Source organism: Anas platyrhynchos, chromosome 4, assembly GCF_047663525.1.
Source record: "Anas platyrhynchos isolate ZD024472 breed Pekin duck chromosome 4, IASCAAS_PekinDuck_T2T, whole genome shotgun sequence".
NCBI lineage: Eukaryota > Metazoa > Chordata > Aves > Anseriformes > Anatidae > Anas > Anas platyrhynchos.
Genome location: NC_092590.1, coordinates 36143436 through 36160564, shown reverse-complemented (window position 1 = coordinate 36160564; position 17129 = coordinate 36143436). Strand labels below are relative to the sequence as shown.

The following is a 17129-nucleotide window of genomic DNA, read 5'->3' as shown; positions in this document are numbered from 1 at the left end:
TAAAATGTAGAAACAAAGGTTATAACAATAACAGTTACTTTCACTGAATGTACTCTAGCGAAGTGTTGGAACACTTCTCTAAAAAGTGTAGAACAGTTTTCTTTCCTTTTTTTTTTTTTAATTCATAACCACAATTGTTTACAATTTTAACTATGAAATCAAATCAAAGGTTTTTTTTTTTTTTTACTGAATTATTTTTCCAGCTGCATGGCATGACAACACTGTATTGAATTCTAATGGTATAACAGATCACTGCTATAGAGTATTTATTACATAGTATTTATTGCAAATCTTTTTAAAGTGTTATATGAAATTCATTAGTGTTCCTTAATCAATTCTTGGATCAACATGCACATTAGCTTCCGACAGCCTAATTCAAAAAAGCAATTACAACCCTAGTCCTTATGTAAAAGGATGACAGAAAGAAACTATGTTGAACCAGTTAAAAAGAATGAAAATGTAAAGAAAACAGATTAGGAATGATTTATATCAAGGCCTAGTGCTGAAGTTAATTACAACTAACCCAATAAAATAGTTCCTTTATTATTGTACAGCAAGTAATAACCTTAGACGCAGAAAACAGAACTCTTTGCTGACTTTTGCATGCTCAATTCCACAGCACACTACATTAAGAATTAAACAAGCAGTAAATAAGCCATAGAGAAACAGCAGGTTTTTTTAACTAAAAGCAGAAGACTCCCCTGCTGTTTAACCATTTGGGATATTCCATGTAAACAGAACTTCCCATAAACCGGTATTATGTTGTTAGTGGTAAATGCCTAAAATTACCTTATAATGTGAGTTTAATTTCAAGACTTAAAAGTTTGAGTCTGACTCACAGTAATTTTTTATAGATTCTGAAAATAAATTATACACACTGGGCTGGAATAGTTTGCATACTGACATGCTATGTTATTCATTGAAATACTAAATAAACTGTCAGCGTGTCAGACAATGTCTTCTATCCAATGAGATTGTTTTTGAAGTGTCAGCTGTTGTCTTCTCTACAAATTGCAGCATCCATCCTGAAAGCTATGTATTATGAAAGTTATACTACATAAGGTACTACAGTATGTACTTCTAGGTACAGCCATAAAATTTTGGCACAAGTTGCAGTTGCCATAATTTAAGGCGATACTAAATATTCTTAAAGCAGGATTTTAAGAATTAGAAAAAAATAAAAAAGTTCATAAAAATTATGAAAATATAACCGTCAGAATAAATAGAATGCTACCAGTAATAACTATCAGAGCATAGAATCTGCATATCACCAGAACTCATAAATTTAATTTTTATATCCGGTGGCAAAAAACTATGAGCATGTACATGAATAACATTTATTACATGCCATTTGTAGCAATCTAAATTGCAACTTGATGCATAAAATTAAATCCCTAGAACCAACGTTGCACTGAGATGAGAGAGATAAGTCTATGTTAAACTCCAGCTCCTCTACATATCCACTACAGCAACAAACTGTAGAATGGGAAAAAAATGAGTAAGTGGATCACTGATTTCAGGTCTACATTTCTGATGGAGGAAGCGATTTGCCTGGGCAGCCTCTCCCCTTTCTCTCTCCCACTAGCAGGCTGTTGCCATGACTCCTCATGAAACGACATTAGGGGTCAGGTTTGAGTTCATCTAGCAGCAAACCTTTTCCACTGCAGTTTCCTCTTCAGGTTCTGTAACCATCAGCTATTTTCTATGCAGAGATGAAAGGCAGTAGCTTCAGAAAGAACCAGAACAGAGATCTTAAACATTAATTGAGAAAAAGTAGAAAAGCAGTTCTGCAAATATGCAGAAATGGAAAGCAAGAAACTAAAAGTCAAATGAAATGAGTCAGAAAAACAGAAGTAAGGAGAAGGGACATGAGATAGACAAAAGGAAGAGATGTGAACAATCAAGCTCCAGTACTAGCATCTTTCAAAGGTGAAAGGAAAACAAATCAGAGAATGGCAAGGGTATAAGGCAATTGCCTCTTGATCGGTGCTTATTGTTTGACTGTAATGTTCATTCCTGATATTTGGCAAAACCACTGCATGGTGAAAGAAAATTATTGCCCAAGGTAGACTACTAGTCATAAAGACAAGAAAATCACAATATACTTACTGCTGCACAGTTGTGCTACTAGTGACAGACTGATCCCACCGATACCAACATTCATTATCATCACCAAAGAGCAGCAACCTTCCTGCTCAATGTGTTATACGCTTTATCTAAATAAATTTAACCAATAAAAAAATTCAACAGCATAAATGGTGAATGCTATTTTGGAACTGAAAACCCTTTAATATTAACCTTTTCTCCAGATGTAGCTTAGTTTCAACTAAAACCTTATCATGAATGCAAGCAAACTTTGAGAGAATGAAACCAAACGTGATAAACCACTCCCACTTCCTTTCTCAAAAGGCAGGATATCCAAACCTGTCCCTCATCGTTAAAACATCCTAATGCAGACATCTTCAGAAAAGATTTAGGAAAAAAAGAACACATGATAAATAAATTTCTGTTCCTTTCACTACAAATTATCCTGTGCACTTACCAAGTAAGTTCCCCAAAATGAAAAAGTACCACCACTTATATTTAGGTAAAAATAAAAATGTCTATAACTAAATTGTTAGAAGGCGCTGGAAAATCCATTTGATTCTTCTGACTCAGAACTAGGACCTAACACCTAACAGACATACACCTCCATTATATTCATGGCTGCATTATCCAGAATAAGATCTTTTTCACTTGAACGAGCTTTTTTTAAATATTTATAGAAAGATTAGTCAATCAGCAACATATTTGATGAGACAGATATTTTTCGAGTTGAAGAGAAACATAAAAAGGCACAGACTTTGGCACAGAATTTTTAAGTCTAAAGCTTCGTCTACAACTGAATATCACCACTACGCAAAGCGCCTACTGCCGTAACTTTCAGCAAACACCACCACTCTCCAGATGTTTCTGAAACAGTTTTACTTGGAGACAACGGAGAGAAATGATTTGGTTTGTTAACATGAACAAAAATGTTCACGCACGTGTAATTAGTATGAAGTCAGAGACGAGCATTGCTACTCTCTGAACTTTCCATAATCCCACTCCCCTCCCCTCCACTAAACCTCTTTCCATAGTCTCAAATTAAACAGACTAGCTGTAAAACAGCAGGGTGTCAAATTAAGGCACGCTTTATTTTCAGAGGTCTCCACACTTTGCGGCTGACTTCCTGGCAGGAAGAGTTCCATTTCAGTGCAGAGCCCCATCAGCAGGGAGCTCACAGAATTAAGTGCCAGTTGATATTACTTTGTTTTGCATTTGCCACCCATGAGAATATTGTTCAAAGATCTAGTTATAAAGTCAGCATGGTATCATCCTTCTGACTAGACTGCCAAGCCACAGGGTGTGCTCTCACTGCACAAAACTCACCTTAAATGGTGGTGTTTTTTTAAGTCCTAGTGTGCTGGTGAAGCAACAGGATGCCTTTTTTCTTCAGAAAAGTCTTGCTTCTGTAGCTAAATTATGTTTCCTTAGTTTTGAACATCTGCAGCAGTGTACATTCATGGAAATGAAACTGCCCTGTACTCTCTCAGACACCCAAAAATTCACATTGGTGTTACAATATCCTCTTCTCCTCTCGTAAGAGAAAAAAATTAGACATTAATCAAACTTTCAGCCTAGTTTTAAATTCTAAAGGCTAATATTTTTAGCTGTAGTGGACATGTTTTCCATTAAATTGCCATTAACACCACAGCCTGGATTCCTGACCAAATTCAAGTAATTGTAATTTCATAAGAGAAATTTTCTCAGTAAGAGTCTGTATCATCTGAAAAGCCTACAGAACAACCACTAATATAGTGTGCATACATATGTATATAAGCACATATCACAAAAAAAAAAAAAAAGGGTGGGGGGAGGGAAGGGGAGGAAAGAGGTGAAATTCCTTTTTTTCCCCCAGCACTTTACTGATGTTAAGACTTACAATTCAGTAAGATGACCTTACTAAAGTTTATCTACCTCTCTTCCAGGGTGGCAAACTATTTCTAAGAGGGCTTCTGTTGTTTTTTTAACCCTACCTTCTATATTTTCCTCTATCTCAAGTCTGCAAGTCATGCTGACAATTGTATTGTCCTGAAAAATAATGCATCATGTAAATTCACACCAAAACATCATGGCTTTACTACACCTGTCCACATCTACCTGCCTACACACCTTCTCAGTTGAATATTTAGCACGCATGCCAACTTCCTTACATATGCTTATTTTTGTTCAAAACCCCACAACTCACTCACTTTACAAAAAACTGTGATGTATTATAGAACAAAAAACAACGGTTCTTTCACATCTATCTTCTCAGTCTCATAGCCTGCTTTTGTTAAGTACTTCAAAGTGAAGTTGCTGAAAATTACATAGGGCATTTCCAAATGGGTCAAAAGTAGGTCTACAGAAAATGAGTTTTTATTAGGAAGTCATTTCTATTGCTTTGATGACTATTTATATCTAATATGCACAAACATCAGCCCCACTTAATAAAAGTATGACAAAAATCATATACTGTTCTGTTTTTCACATGCTAAATGTAACACATCGTAGATTTTGCTCACCTTAAAATTCCACATTATATATTCCATCTTTAAATGGGGGAGTAAGGAAACCTTCTAAAGCATCTCCTAGACTAAGAATTATCGAAAGATATGAGGAGACAAAGCCAAAGCAGTATCTTGTACCTTTTAACTACTGACCACTACTTATCGGGAAATAACTAATAAGTGCTTATCGCATCAAGTCAAAAATAGGCCACTTACTACTCATACAATATTGGCAAATCATTCCCAATACATTCTAATCTTTTTTCCATACTTAAAGCAACAGCCTAGTTTAAATACACTTCTTTGATTTCTATTACTAAGCATATTGTCAATATACACCCTTCACAGACTTATGAAAGAAACCATTCCCTCTATTAGTTTATTTAAAAAAAAAAAAAAAAGCTTGGCAGCGATGGACACAGAGGTTTTAGACTCCTGTAAGCCATACTAGAGCTAACAAAACATATTATTCCTGAAGCCAGCAACTACAACTAAGAAAAAAGACAGAGCTTGAACATATCTTAAGTGTAGCAAACTAACATGGAATCCAAGAAGCATAAAGCTTAGTGATTATTATGAAAAATTCCTTGTATGAAATTCAAGCAATTCAATTGAATGAGATAGGTTAAATATTGCACGCAATTATAAGCAATACATGTTTCAAACAATTTAGAAAGCAATGGGAAATTGAAGTAGGAGTGAAGTTCCAAGAGAAAAAAAATGCACTAACTTTGAGTTTCACGCCGAATTTATTACAATAAATAACCTGGAGATTTTAAGTCTATACAGCACTTACATGAGAAAAAAATATACATAGTTAATTCCAAATGTAATTTCAACATACTCCAGTTCAAAGTAAAGGATTTCCAGCTGTTTCCATTTATTTAAATCTTATCAAAATTGCACTTCAGACAGTTATCTACCAAGCTGGCATCCAGTTTCAAACATTTAAAACATATAACGCAGTTCAATGAAGCAAGCAGCAAAATATCCTTAGCATACGTAATCCTTTGGTAATCATTCCAAGTACCCTGCTCAATGATATATACCAACTATGGAAGTTCAGCACCCAAAGTAGGATCTGCAGAGATGCAGGAAATTTGTTCAGAATGATTTTATGAGAAGTCAGGAAAGAAAGAAGCTATACTGTGTCTACAAATATGCAGATACACAAAGCATAACAGAGAATCCAAGGGATCTAGGCAGATTGCTATTTTAACTTTGTTTTGCTAAAAGAAAACTTACTGACAGGAGAGTATCTAAAATTCAAGTGCCAAAGGACTATGCTTAAGGAGTCTAGATTCCACAGCTAAAGCCGTGACTGACCATTCACCACACAGCTCTCTGCGTCGATATCAAGTACCTTGTAATGCAGAAGAATGCAGAAACCCTCAGCTTTATCCCCAACACCTTACAGAGAAGAACGGATGTCTTCATAAATCATAACCAAAGGTGGAAACTACAACTGAAGACAATGCAGATGAATCACAATGTTGATTTTACAGACTGAAAGAGTTTAATTCCTTTCTAAACTGCAATCTTCCACATTGCCAGGTGAATGCCCTTAAGCTTCTGGACTACCAACTTCTTTGGGAGGTTCTGTTCAAATTTTTCCTCTGACTGACTGTTCTGCTTGATGATAACAACAACTATTACTTGAAATATTAATTGAAGTGCAAGTCTTTTCTATGGGAGGACGGCACTGATAGCATGGGCACTGGCTACTCTGTGGGATCCATCTTCCACTCTACCTAGCTTTGATCAGTCTCTATCCTGCCAAAGTGATTGTAGATAAAAATACACACTGAAAGGGGTAAATTACAAGAACAGTTTTTTTGAAAAGGAAATAGTTCCTAATATAAAATCACTTGGCTGAAAATATCCTGAAGTAGACTGTACATAAAGCTCAACAGACATTTCCCAATACCTTCCATACAATAGCAGCATAAAGATAGAAAAAGAATCTTCTATTTTGTATGCCAGTTACACTGCCCGTGAAATATTTGTTATGAAATTGCATTAGGAATGTTCCTACTTCGACCTGCATAACGACTAATAACATGCTTTATAATACGCCTAGCTCCACTTGGAATGAAGTAGATCTGAGGCAGCTTCAGAATCTAGATAATCAATAGCAGAATAAGATGACTCAGGGGTCTGTCTTGGGACTGGTACTTTTTAATATCTTCATCAATTACGTAGATAATGGGAACCAGTGCACCCTCAGCAAGTTCGCAGATGACACCAAGCTGATTGTTGCAGTCAGTACAACAGAAGGAAGGGAAGCCATTCAGAGGGATCTGGACAAGCTTGAGAAATGGGCCCACGTGAACCTAATGATGTCCAGCAAGTCAAAGTGCAAGGTGCTGCAACTAGGTCAGGGCAATCCCAGGCCTGAGGGCAAACTGCAAGAAGAACTCACTGAGAGCAGCCCTGCAGAGAAGGGCTCATGGGTTCTCATGGCCAAGTGCTTGACATGAGCCAGCAGTGCATGCTTGCAGCCCAGAAGGCCAACTGCATCCTGGGCTGTATCACCAGAAGAGTGGCCAGCAGGGAAGAGGGAAGCGATTGTGCCCCTCTGCTCTGCTCTTGGGAGGCCCCACCTGGAGTGCTGTGTCCAGGTGTGGGGCCCCCAGCACAAGAAAGATGTGGAGCTGTTCAAGTGGGTCCAGAGGAGAACCACAAGGATTAGAGGGCTGGAGCACCTCTTCTGTGAAGAAAGGCTGAGAGAGCTGGGGCTGTTCAGCCTGGAGAAGAAAGGCTCTCTCTGGGGAGACCTCATGGAAGCCTTTCAGTACTTAGGGGGGGCTTAGAAAAAAATGAAGAGCAACTTTTTGCTCAGTCAGATAATGACAGGACAAGGGGAAATGGTTTTAAACGAAAATAGGGGAGACTTAGATTAGAAATTATAAGGAAATTCTTCACTTACCTGAGGCACTGGCACAGGTCACCCAGAGAAGCTGTGGATGCCCCATCCCTGGAGGGTGTTCAAGGCCAGGGTGAATGGGGCCCTGGGCAACCTGATCTAGTAGGTGGCATCCCTGCCCATGGCAGGGGGTTGGAACTGGGTGATCTTTAACGTCCCTTCCAACCCAAACCATTCTGTGATTCTATGATATGATTCTATGACTTTGAATACTCTTGCTTCCTACCACAGCTAGCTCATTTCTACAGGCTAGGCTAGCAGATATTCTTTAAACGTTCAAATTCTTCAGAATAACACAAGCTAACAAACATACAACATGTTTAACCACAACACATATACCCACTGGCACACCTGTGGGTGATGCATTTTTTTGTGCACCTCAGTGTGCTGCTTTCATACTAAACTCGAAACACTAAATACTTCACAATTTTGCAAAGAAAATTAACAGAAGGCAAACACCTATGGGCATGATTCATAGAGCGCCTTCTCCTGAACTTATCCATTTAGACTTTAGGAAGTCCTTTTTTCTACTTTTTATTTGTCACTGCGTTAATCCTTTCTATTTGCCTAATAAAAGTTAGGTTTCTAAGTATTTTATCACAAAATCAATCTATTACTCAAGGTTAGGGTTTGTTTGTTTTTACACAAATATAGCTGCATTCATCATTCATTCTTACCATAATTACACAATCCTGACTGTAATCTTTAATAAGAAAAAGACACAAAGATAAAGCCATGCTGCTTCCAAGAGCTAAATTAACTGCTTTAGATTCTAAAATCACAACCTTTTTCCTTAATAGTGCCTATCTCTCAGTTCTAAGTGGCCTTAAAGTGAAATTAGAACATGTATTAAAATAAATACGAAGTCATTCGGCTGCAACATGTCCTACAAGACGTGCCTTCTGTAACAAAATAAATACATTTTTCAGATCGTGGATCTAAGGGATTATTAGATCCCTTTAAACTAATTTTCAGCTATTAGAACACAAAGTAATTGGATGGAAAAATGTCATCTTGATTAAGATGTCATCACCTAAATGATGGGTCACAAACATTCAAACAGTATTTATTCTCTTCATATCTAAACCAGGATATTGTTAGAGTTTTGGTGCTTCTGTTGATTTCAGCTGCCATGGTACTGATATCGCCCTTTAGATAACCTCTACCCAATTCAACTAAAACTTCACAGTGATCACTATAATTATCCATCACATGAAATTGCACTCAGAAGTAAATTAGGAACCAGCGCAGATCACAGAACATCACCACAATATGTTCTCTCTGCACATAACAGAAACCTAAAACCAGACATTATCTACATCAGCTGAAGTCTCCAAATAATTCAAAGACTTACCACTTTTTAGAACACTGCAAAAATCCATTCCTGAGGTAACGAAATTGGGTCATTGATACAAAGCTTAATTCCAAGTAGAGAATACCCAGGAAAGCCCTAAGATCCCATGAAATTTTACAAACATCTAAATACCAGGGTGAAGAATGGGGATGGTGTGCAAATAGCGTGCTGAAAATCAAAATCTTAACCATCATATCATGCTCCCTTGGGGGAAACACAAAATCCTATTGTTTGTTCACGGGCACTTGAGTGTGTGGCACATGTTGATATTGTTTAAATAATTATAATTCCTTCTTCTTCTTTAATGCAGTTTCTTTTCCTATTTTCTGCCTTACGTTAAGGCACACAGCCTTGAATCATGCTTTCCTCTTCAAAAAAAATAATAATCCCAAAACTATCAGCACAGCACATGACATATTCAACTGCAATCATCTTTCGTTGAGCCATATGAGCAGATGCTATAGTTGCACACAAGCTTCTGGAGCATCATAGTTTATGCTTCCCTCTTCCATCTCCTCAATGAAAGATGTGCTTTATGAAGGTCTAATATGAATCTAGTAGCAACAGTTATGTGGTTGTATTGCAGTACACCACATACATATTTCCAGAAGATAAAATACCTAGAGATTATGTGTATTAAAGCACTGGTCTTGGTTTCCTAAATCTCATCACCTGTTAAGGATATGTCCTTAATCCCTTTGAAACAACAGGGGCCAGATGAGGGAGAAACTACACAGCTTTTCTACGCTGAGCCAGCAAGCAGGGTTATCTGTGTGTGTGGGAGGGGTGCTGGGGTCATAAAACATTACGCAGTTTTTGTTAATTTCTACTTGGCAAACTTTTATAAAGATTGGGTGGCTTTCCACCTATTTTAGAAATTTTTACAAGAGCCGAACAGTATTAGAGTCAGTTAGTGGAAGATAATGGTCTAGAAAACTTAGATGCAGTAGAAAAAAGCTCTCAAGTAAAAGATGTACCTGACAAGAACCTAGTTAGTTCTCTTTCATATATTTCAGTGACAATTCAGTTGATTTACCACAGGAAAAAAGGATGAAGAATTTTTCAAGAGCTGCAAATTCTGTAAATTCAAAGGCATCAAGGAAAAAAACGGAACTTACTTCACCTATTCTTGTACCTTTTCACCTTGGATCTACAATAATAGGATGAACATTTCACGTATGTGAGTAATGGAGAATTTTTTTTTTTTTTTTTTTTTTTTTTTTAGGAACTTCATGGGAGTATGGAAGAAGACAATTTTTCCTATTTCATTGAAGTATTTCAAGGAAAAAGCTGACAAATGAAAGGATGCGCAGTAGCAACTTTACTTTATGGATAAACACACACTCATTCATATGTGCCCCTTTAAGTTTTAGGGCATAGAGCAAGAGTCATTTTAGATGAAAATGCTTTTTTCAAGGATGATATCACAGTTTCCCTGTGCAGAAACCTTGCCTCACAATAGCAGGTGAGCATCTTTAACATCCTGACGTCACTTATTTAAAAGGGATAGTAGACACAGGACTTCACTCTTTTGGCTGGTTTAATTACCTCAACAGGATGCCAGGCCAGACTAGATGGTGCTTCTAGGTTCACTGTACTGTATGCATTTCTGATAAATGGGAAAAGAATAGATGACCTGGCAGAAGGCTCAGACAATAACATGTGATTTACAGGACATGAATGCAGCTACTATAAGATTTATCTGACAGCCCTCTCCGATAGTGGACTGTTGAGTATCCGATGGAATGATTTCTAGTCTGGAAAGTCTGCTACTGAGTAGCCATACACATTATTTATTTATTAGATGTTTTGGGTTGAAACCATTTTTAAATGATGCACTTCACAATGCTCAGCCATAAATTTAGTTTTAAACCCTAGAAGGGAGGTAGTGTTATTGGAATGTGTGTCAGACTGAATTAGGATGAGCAACACAACGCGTTTATAAAGTGGCCTTGAATGCAACGTCGATTCTTTCAAAAATGATATTAATGTCAAATAAGCAGGAACACTTTGCAGTAATATTAAATGAAGGATTTCTTTATGTTTTGATAGATTTATATAAATGTAAGTATACACACAGACACATGTCTCAAAATGTAGTGTGTCTATCAAAAAAACAACTGTTTTTGTCTTAGAAAAAGCCTTTTGTCTGTATTTCAAACCACCTGTTTCTCCTTTTACTTTGTGAAAACCATAAAACCATGCGTCAAAATATAAACACAAAACCAAAACACGGAGGCAGTACATTTTTTCCAAATGCCCGAATACACAAAATTTAAACAAGAAAAGGTCTGAGCAGGGTGTAACAATTTCATAGAACTCTCGTCATCTTGATTTTTTCATCACTTCGAGTTTCATTTTTACATTTTTATGGGGAAAAAATTACTTCTGAGATTTTATTATTCTATTTTGCACTTCTGAGAAAGAAGAAAATATTCCAGTCATAAATCTAAATCAACATCTTTTAGAAAAACAAATCAAGTGCTTACTACATATATACAATGTTTAAAACTAATTTTCAGAAAGAGGTTAACAAAAACACCAGAGTTATTAATCAGAGCAGTCTTTCAATTTCACAATATGATGGCTGACAAATTTGTGAAGTTTTAAATCAAATTTGCAGATACTTACTTTGCAACTATGGCACATTATTTATGTGATTAAAAACTAGTTTTTGACCTGATCTTTTGATCTTTGGCACTTCATCCTCTCCATCTCCTCTTAAAAATTAATTAAAATTTTAGCAAAAGGATATCACTTAGCTTCCCACCCTATCTTTGGCCAAAAGAAAAAAAAAAAAAAGAAAAAGAAAAAAAAAAAATCAATCAAGCTCAACCCCATCTCCTCCCAGTATCTGTAAAATGTCGTCTTGAAATTCAATTTCATATCTCTCAGGCTTTCATGTAGCAAAAGACAGTTCACTTCTTAACAAAATAAATCACTTCTGTGATTGCCATGCTGACCTCTTTGAATTAGGAAAATTCAAAGTGAAAAATGTAATTATCACCCCAGAACAATCTGTATACATCTGGAGCTAATTTTAGATTCATTTCTCACATCATTTTTCATATTGTGCCAAAAATTACAGCTGCTATGCAACTCTAAAAAGACTTCCAGGTCTTTGTGATTTTATTGGTTTATTTCTACTATTTCACAAAGAACAACCTCAAGTCTCTGCAACTAGCACTGCTAAGCAATCACTATATCCTCAATTTGATTAGATTAGTATTAAGTGGCACTGTGACACATATGACAAATAGATGCATTAGAGCACGTCATTTATTCCTTATCCTTTCTACTTCCCAAAACCAAACAAGTGACGTACAGTACAGAGCACAACATGATTTTTGAAAGATTAGATTACCCTACCAAAAAAAAGAAAAGGTCAACTACTAATTATTGAAACAAGCAGCAAACATACCAAAACCTAATTTTTAAAATGGTAACACCAAGCTCTCAGACACATGTTTAGTACTCGGATTAGTTTTACTCTAACACATTAATAAATGAATATTAAAACTTGCATATGAATTTCCTGGGAGCAAGGATTCTTTTGGCTTATATCAGCAGCAAATTCAAATTCTAGAAGTTGTGAACAATGTCCACATGACATTAAATAAACTGAATTCCAGAAGTTCCAGGAGGAATATTAAATTCCTGTCAGATTAAAACTACTTTTTTTTCTGTGGAAGATGGAAAACTAGATGAGCAAAGTTCTACATACGTTCATTAGTAATAAGCTCACTGGAAAACATAACTACTCTTCACTAGTTCATTGTAAAAATCTATTAGGTGTAATCTCCAGAAGTAATTGTTCTTATTGCATTTTATTGACAATGCAGACTATCGATTTTTCACACCTTCTATGATTCTTTCATTTGTATTCATGAAATGTCTATCAGCACACTCTAAATAAATTTGGCAATATAGGCACTAAAACGAATAAATCGATGTGAAGAAACATTAATTTTGCATTATCCTTATTCGTCAGGCAAGCAAACCATAAGGGTTGTAAATGAAGGTCAAAGGTTTTGAAATGGGTCAGAACCCTTGACCTCTAGACCAATACCATTCCCATTAAAAAAGGCTATTTTAAAGTTTTAAGTAGGGGAATTTACTACCAGAAAGGTATCATTTTTAAGGCACCAAAAGAAAAGCTCAATAAAAACATTCTTCCATTTAATTACAAAAAAAAAAAAAAGAGAAAGCAAAAAGAAAATCCAATTAATTCCTTCATCACAATTTTAAGAAAGTTCCCTAGGCTGTCTCTTTCCTATGCACAAAAAGAGACGATTTTCAGGTTCTTAAATATCTAAAATCACTTTGCTCTTAGGAATGTAGGAAGCCCCAAACAGCTGACAACCAGGACTGCTTTCTTATATTTTTCTCAAATTCTTATTACCTGTCAAATCAATTAAGAATGACAGGGTTTCAAAAGTATTTATCACTCATTTCATAACCTCGACACAAAAGGAAAAATTCTACTCATCCCAAAGGATTCGACATGCCAAGACTCAGAAATCAATCTGGTTCTATACCCTTAATATTTTATTGATCCTATTTTATCTTACAAAAATGACAGCATAGAATTATTTAGGCATACCAACATCAAGGTTATGTAAATGCTCAACAGTAAGGGAACATAAAACCCTTAGTATCTTCTCTTTCCTACCCAATAGTCACAATTAGTATCACAAAACTTTATTAGGAAGTTAATAAGGCCTTGCATACAACTTTTTTTTTTTTTTTAAATAATTAGTCTTAAGAGTAAAATTTTGACTGCAATTCCCATGTGTGTAAAATTTTGACTGCAATTCCCATTGTGCTCAAAGACAGCAATTCAGACACTATGTAAATCTCACCTGAGAGCAAAGAAGCATCACTAGCTCCACAACTGAACTGCTAGATTTCATACACACGAGACCTAGAAAAACAAAATACTAGACGTAAACACTTGCTTATACAGCATCACTTGTTAACACAAAATATTGTGAAGTACAATAGATTAGAAGCATGAAATTGACAAACCACTTACAGTTTTTTTGTTTGTTTGTTTTTACTTTATCAGCACAAAACAGAACTATGTGAGGAAGATCAAAAATTCGAAGCTTGGCATCTAAAGATGCAACTAATTTTAATACATTACCTCCAATATTCAGGGTTTCATAAATGTTTGTATTTCAAAATGACCAGAAGTGTGGTTAACATATGTTATATTAATCCAGTGCATCTACATTATGCTATTTCTTGAAGGATTGGGTCATTATATATGCAGAGAAGGGAAATGGCTTTATGACCTTTGCTTTCTCCATTGCGCATTCTCCTTTCAGCCCCCAGCTATCAATCAAGTTTCCATTTTGTTTCATGGCAGCAGACATCCCAAACACTCTTATTAGTACTTTGACCTTTAACCCCACACTAAACCTTAGCAGAAGCACAAGCAGTAACCTATTAAATATTCTCAACTGTTTATAAATGATTTTGACTTATTATTATTTATATTTGCATGTTGTTTTGTTTTGAGATTGTAACTTTTCTTTTGGCCCCCAAAATGGTTTGGTGTGTTTGTTTTTGTCTAGTCAGTTCAAATTCTCCCAATCATTTTCATGCTGTTTTTTTGTTTTGTTTTGTTTGTTTGGGTTTGGTTTTTTTGATCAACCAAACTACAGTATGTTCATCTCTCTGCATATACGTAATCTACATCACAGTCAAAATACTCAGAAACCAGGCTATGTTTATCTTAAGACTAAGAAAATGCAACTAAATAGGATACAAAAACTGCAATTTTCAAACTAAAAATGGGTGGTAAAAACAGTTTTGTATAATGTAACAATTAAGAGAAATCTGACGAACTGGTGTTCACTACTAAAAGCACATAGTTCCAACAAACATGACTTTTTAAATTAAGGACATTAACATCTACTTCACAGGACTGAGACTAGTTTTTAAAAAGACAGAAAAACAACAGTAGAAAGAAAACTCCGCTATCCCAATCTCAATCATTTAAAATCCACACCAGGAAGAGCCACAATTGTTGCTGTACACTTGAATCTTCATCATCTCAGAAGCGGCAAAGGATTCTTCTCAATGTATTCTTACCTGCATTACTGCCTTTCAGTGAGAAACCAAAAAGACAGAAGCAGATTCACATGCAAAAGATACACCGTAACATCATCTGCAGACAGTTCCTAACAGACCCGCTGTTACAGCATCACAGTGAAAATGCAAGGTCATTGTATACTGAACTTTCTACACTCTACAGTTAATTCTGTGTTGAAGTGTTGACCTTAACACCAAGATTTCTTTTTAATGCTCACATAACATTATTTCAGACATCAACTTCTATGAGACAATTCCCTGGAAGTCAGAAAACTAAGAAAGATGTAACAGCAGTTGGTCTGACATAATGAGATATAGGAAACTATCAGATGAGATGTAGGCAAAGAGGCAGCAGGATGGATAGCAAAGATGAGGAGACAATGACAATGACCTCTGGCAGAGGACTAAAGACAGACGGAAGATGCAGCAAAATCCTGTGGACAGCACTGCATGGGAAGGCAGGAAGAAAGTTACTAGGGCAGAGCCAGCATTAAAAACAGACATTTTGAATCTCTGAGATAAAATAAAACCAAAAAGGCCACTTTTTTTTTTTTCAATGGAAACTTACTTGTACCTTCTATCAGCAACTCCTGCCCATGACTACCCAAAAGAGTCCGAGAAAGAAAGGGAGCAAAATCCACAAAAATCTCTCTCAGAAGCGGTGCAGCTTTTTCCAAAGCATGTTCAAGCCTGTCTGTAATACTAATAGAAAAATACATACAATTAGCAAAATAAAATAAAATAAAAATAAAAAAAAGGAAGAAGGTAGCTGCAGACATTCTAAGAAAGGAACATGGGTTTTTGCAACACTGAATTGGTATAGATGTATAAGAAGTTACCTCATATTTGAAGCAGAATCCCCTGGCACTGAAGAAACTGTAGGGACAGATGGCAATTTCGAATTAGATGATCCCCTTCCTAAAAGAGAGTGTAATAAACAAATTAATTATATAGGAAAACAAGGCAGAGCTTAGACAACTGGACCAGAAACTAAAGCCTCAGGTGCAAACTCTGAGAAGCTATTGCTTTAAAATACATGTGTTACTAAGTATACCTTTGCACTTCTCTGTGCCTCAAACTGGGTGTCAGAAGATCCCTATTTAGTTACATTCACGTTTACCAGATATGCCACAGCAAGCTTTTTAAATTTTTCTCTAGCACAAATAGGAAGTGATTCAAGGAAGCCCTGCAGATTGTTTTTTGAAGGATCTCAGACTAAACTGCAGTGATCCCTCCTGTCTTTATCAGCTATGATTCTGACTGAATAAATTTAATAACACTTACAGCCTCAAGCAGGGAACGCACACCATGTCTTACATACCTAATACACCCTTAAAGTACTAAGTTATACTGCTACTACTAATGTAATTTACATATTAATATAAAGCCAACAGTAACATTTATAGCATCTTTTGGTTACCAGAAGAGCTCATCCAATTTTAAGTTTAAAAAAAAAAAAAAAAAAAAACTTACGTTTTCACCTAAAGTTATAAAACATTTGTTTAAAATTGAGGCAGAACACAAAATCATTAAGGTTCTTTCAGTCTAGTTTGAGCTTTTGCCACACCAGGATTTTGAGAAGACAGCTATGACAACATTCTCCATTGCACTGCCAGCATCATTAGCACGATGGCAGTGGTATAACCTCATTTATGTGTTATTAACTTAGCCACATCAATTATTCAAAAGTTGATAGAAAAGCCTATCATTTATGTATCCTACACTTACAAAAAAAAAAAATGCAATTTTGTTATGTCACATTGACACTACACGGCAGGGTAGGAATCTGTAAATACTAAGTTCTTCTGCTCAGTATATAAAGAGAAGCACGAACTTCATACTGCAGTATGGATTGGTATTAGCAATGATGGAGAGGGGGTAAGCAAGACAGCCAGAGATTTCACAGATATTTGCTGACAGGATAGGAATGGTGAAACTCACAAATCTTGCATTGCATTCCAAACTATAGAAAGGAATGAATCTTAGCAGACAGATTTCTGTGCATTTCCCAGGAGCACGACTGCTTCTAGTCCATCTGCAATCCTATCTCTTCCCAACTTAAGGCCCTGTCCTATTCTCTTTCCTCTCACCTCGCCAGTTTCAGATTCCCGTGCTGCTGGAGTGGGATGGCGGGGGGAAGCATGAAAGAAAAGAGTTCAATCATTTCAGTTCTCACATC

General features: G+C 36.1%; 1 protein-coding gene across 4 annotated transcripts in view; it reads right to left on the bottom strand.

Annotated features, from left to right (window-relative positions):
* Positions 1–17129, bottom strand: part of LRBA (LPS responsive beige-like anchor protein) — a 391064-nt gene that overhangs the window by 275206 nt on the left and 98729 nt on the right. For 3 of the 4 annotated variants that reach the window (XM_072037390.1, XM_072037392.1, XM_027456668.3), the window contains 3 exons: positions 15790–15868; positions 15519–15652; positions 13714–13775 (listed from right to left, as the gene is read on the bottom strand). In XM_072037390.1, the coding sequence (XP_071893491.1) occupies positions 13714–13775; positions 15519–15652; positions 15790–15868 (275 nt within the window). The remainder of the gene's footprint in view (positions 1–13713; positions 13776–15518; positions 15653–15789; positions 15869–17129) is intronic. The other variant, XM_072037391.1, reaches the window with a different exon arrangement.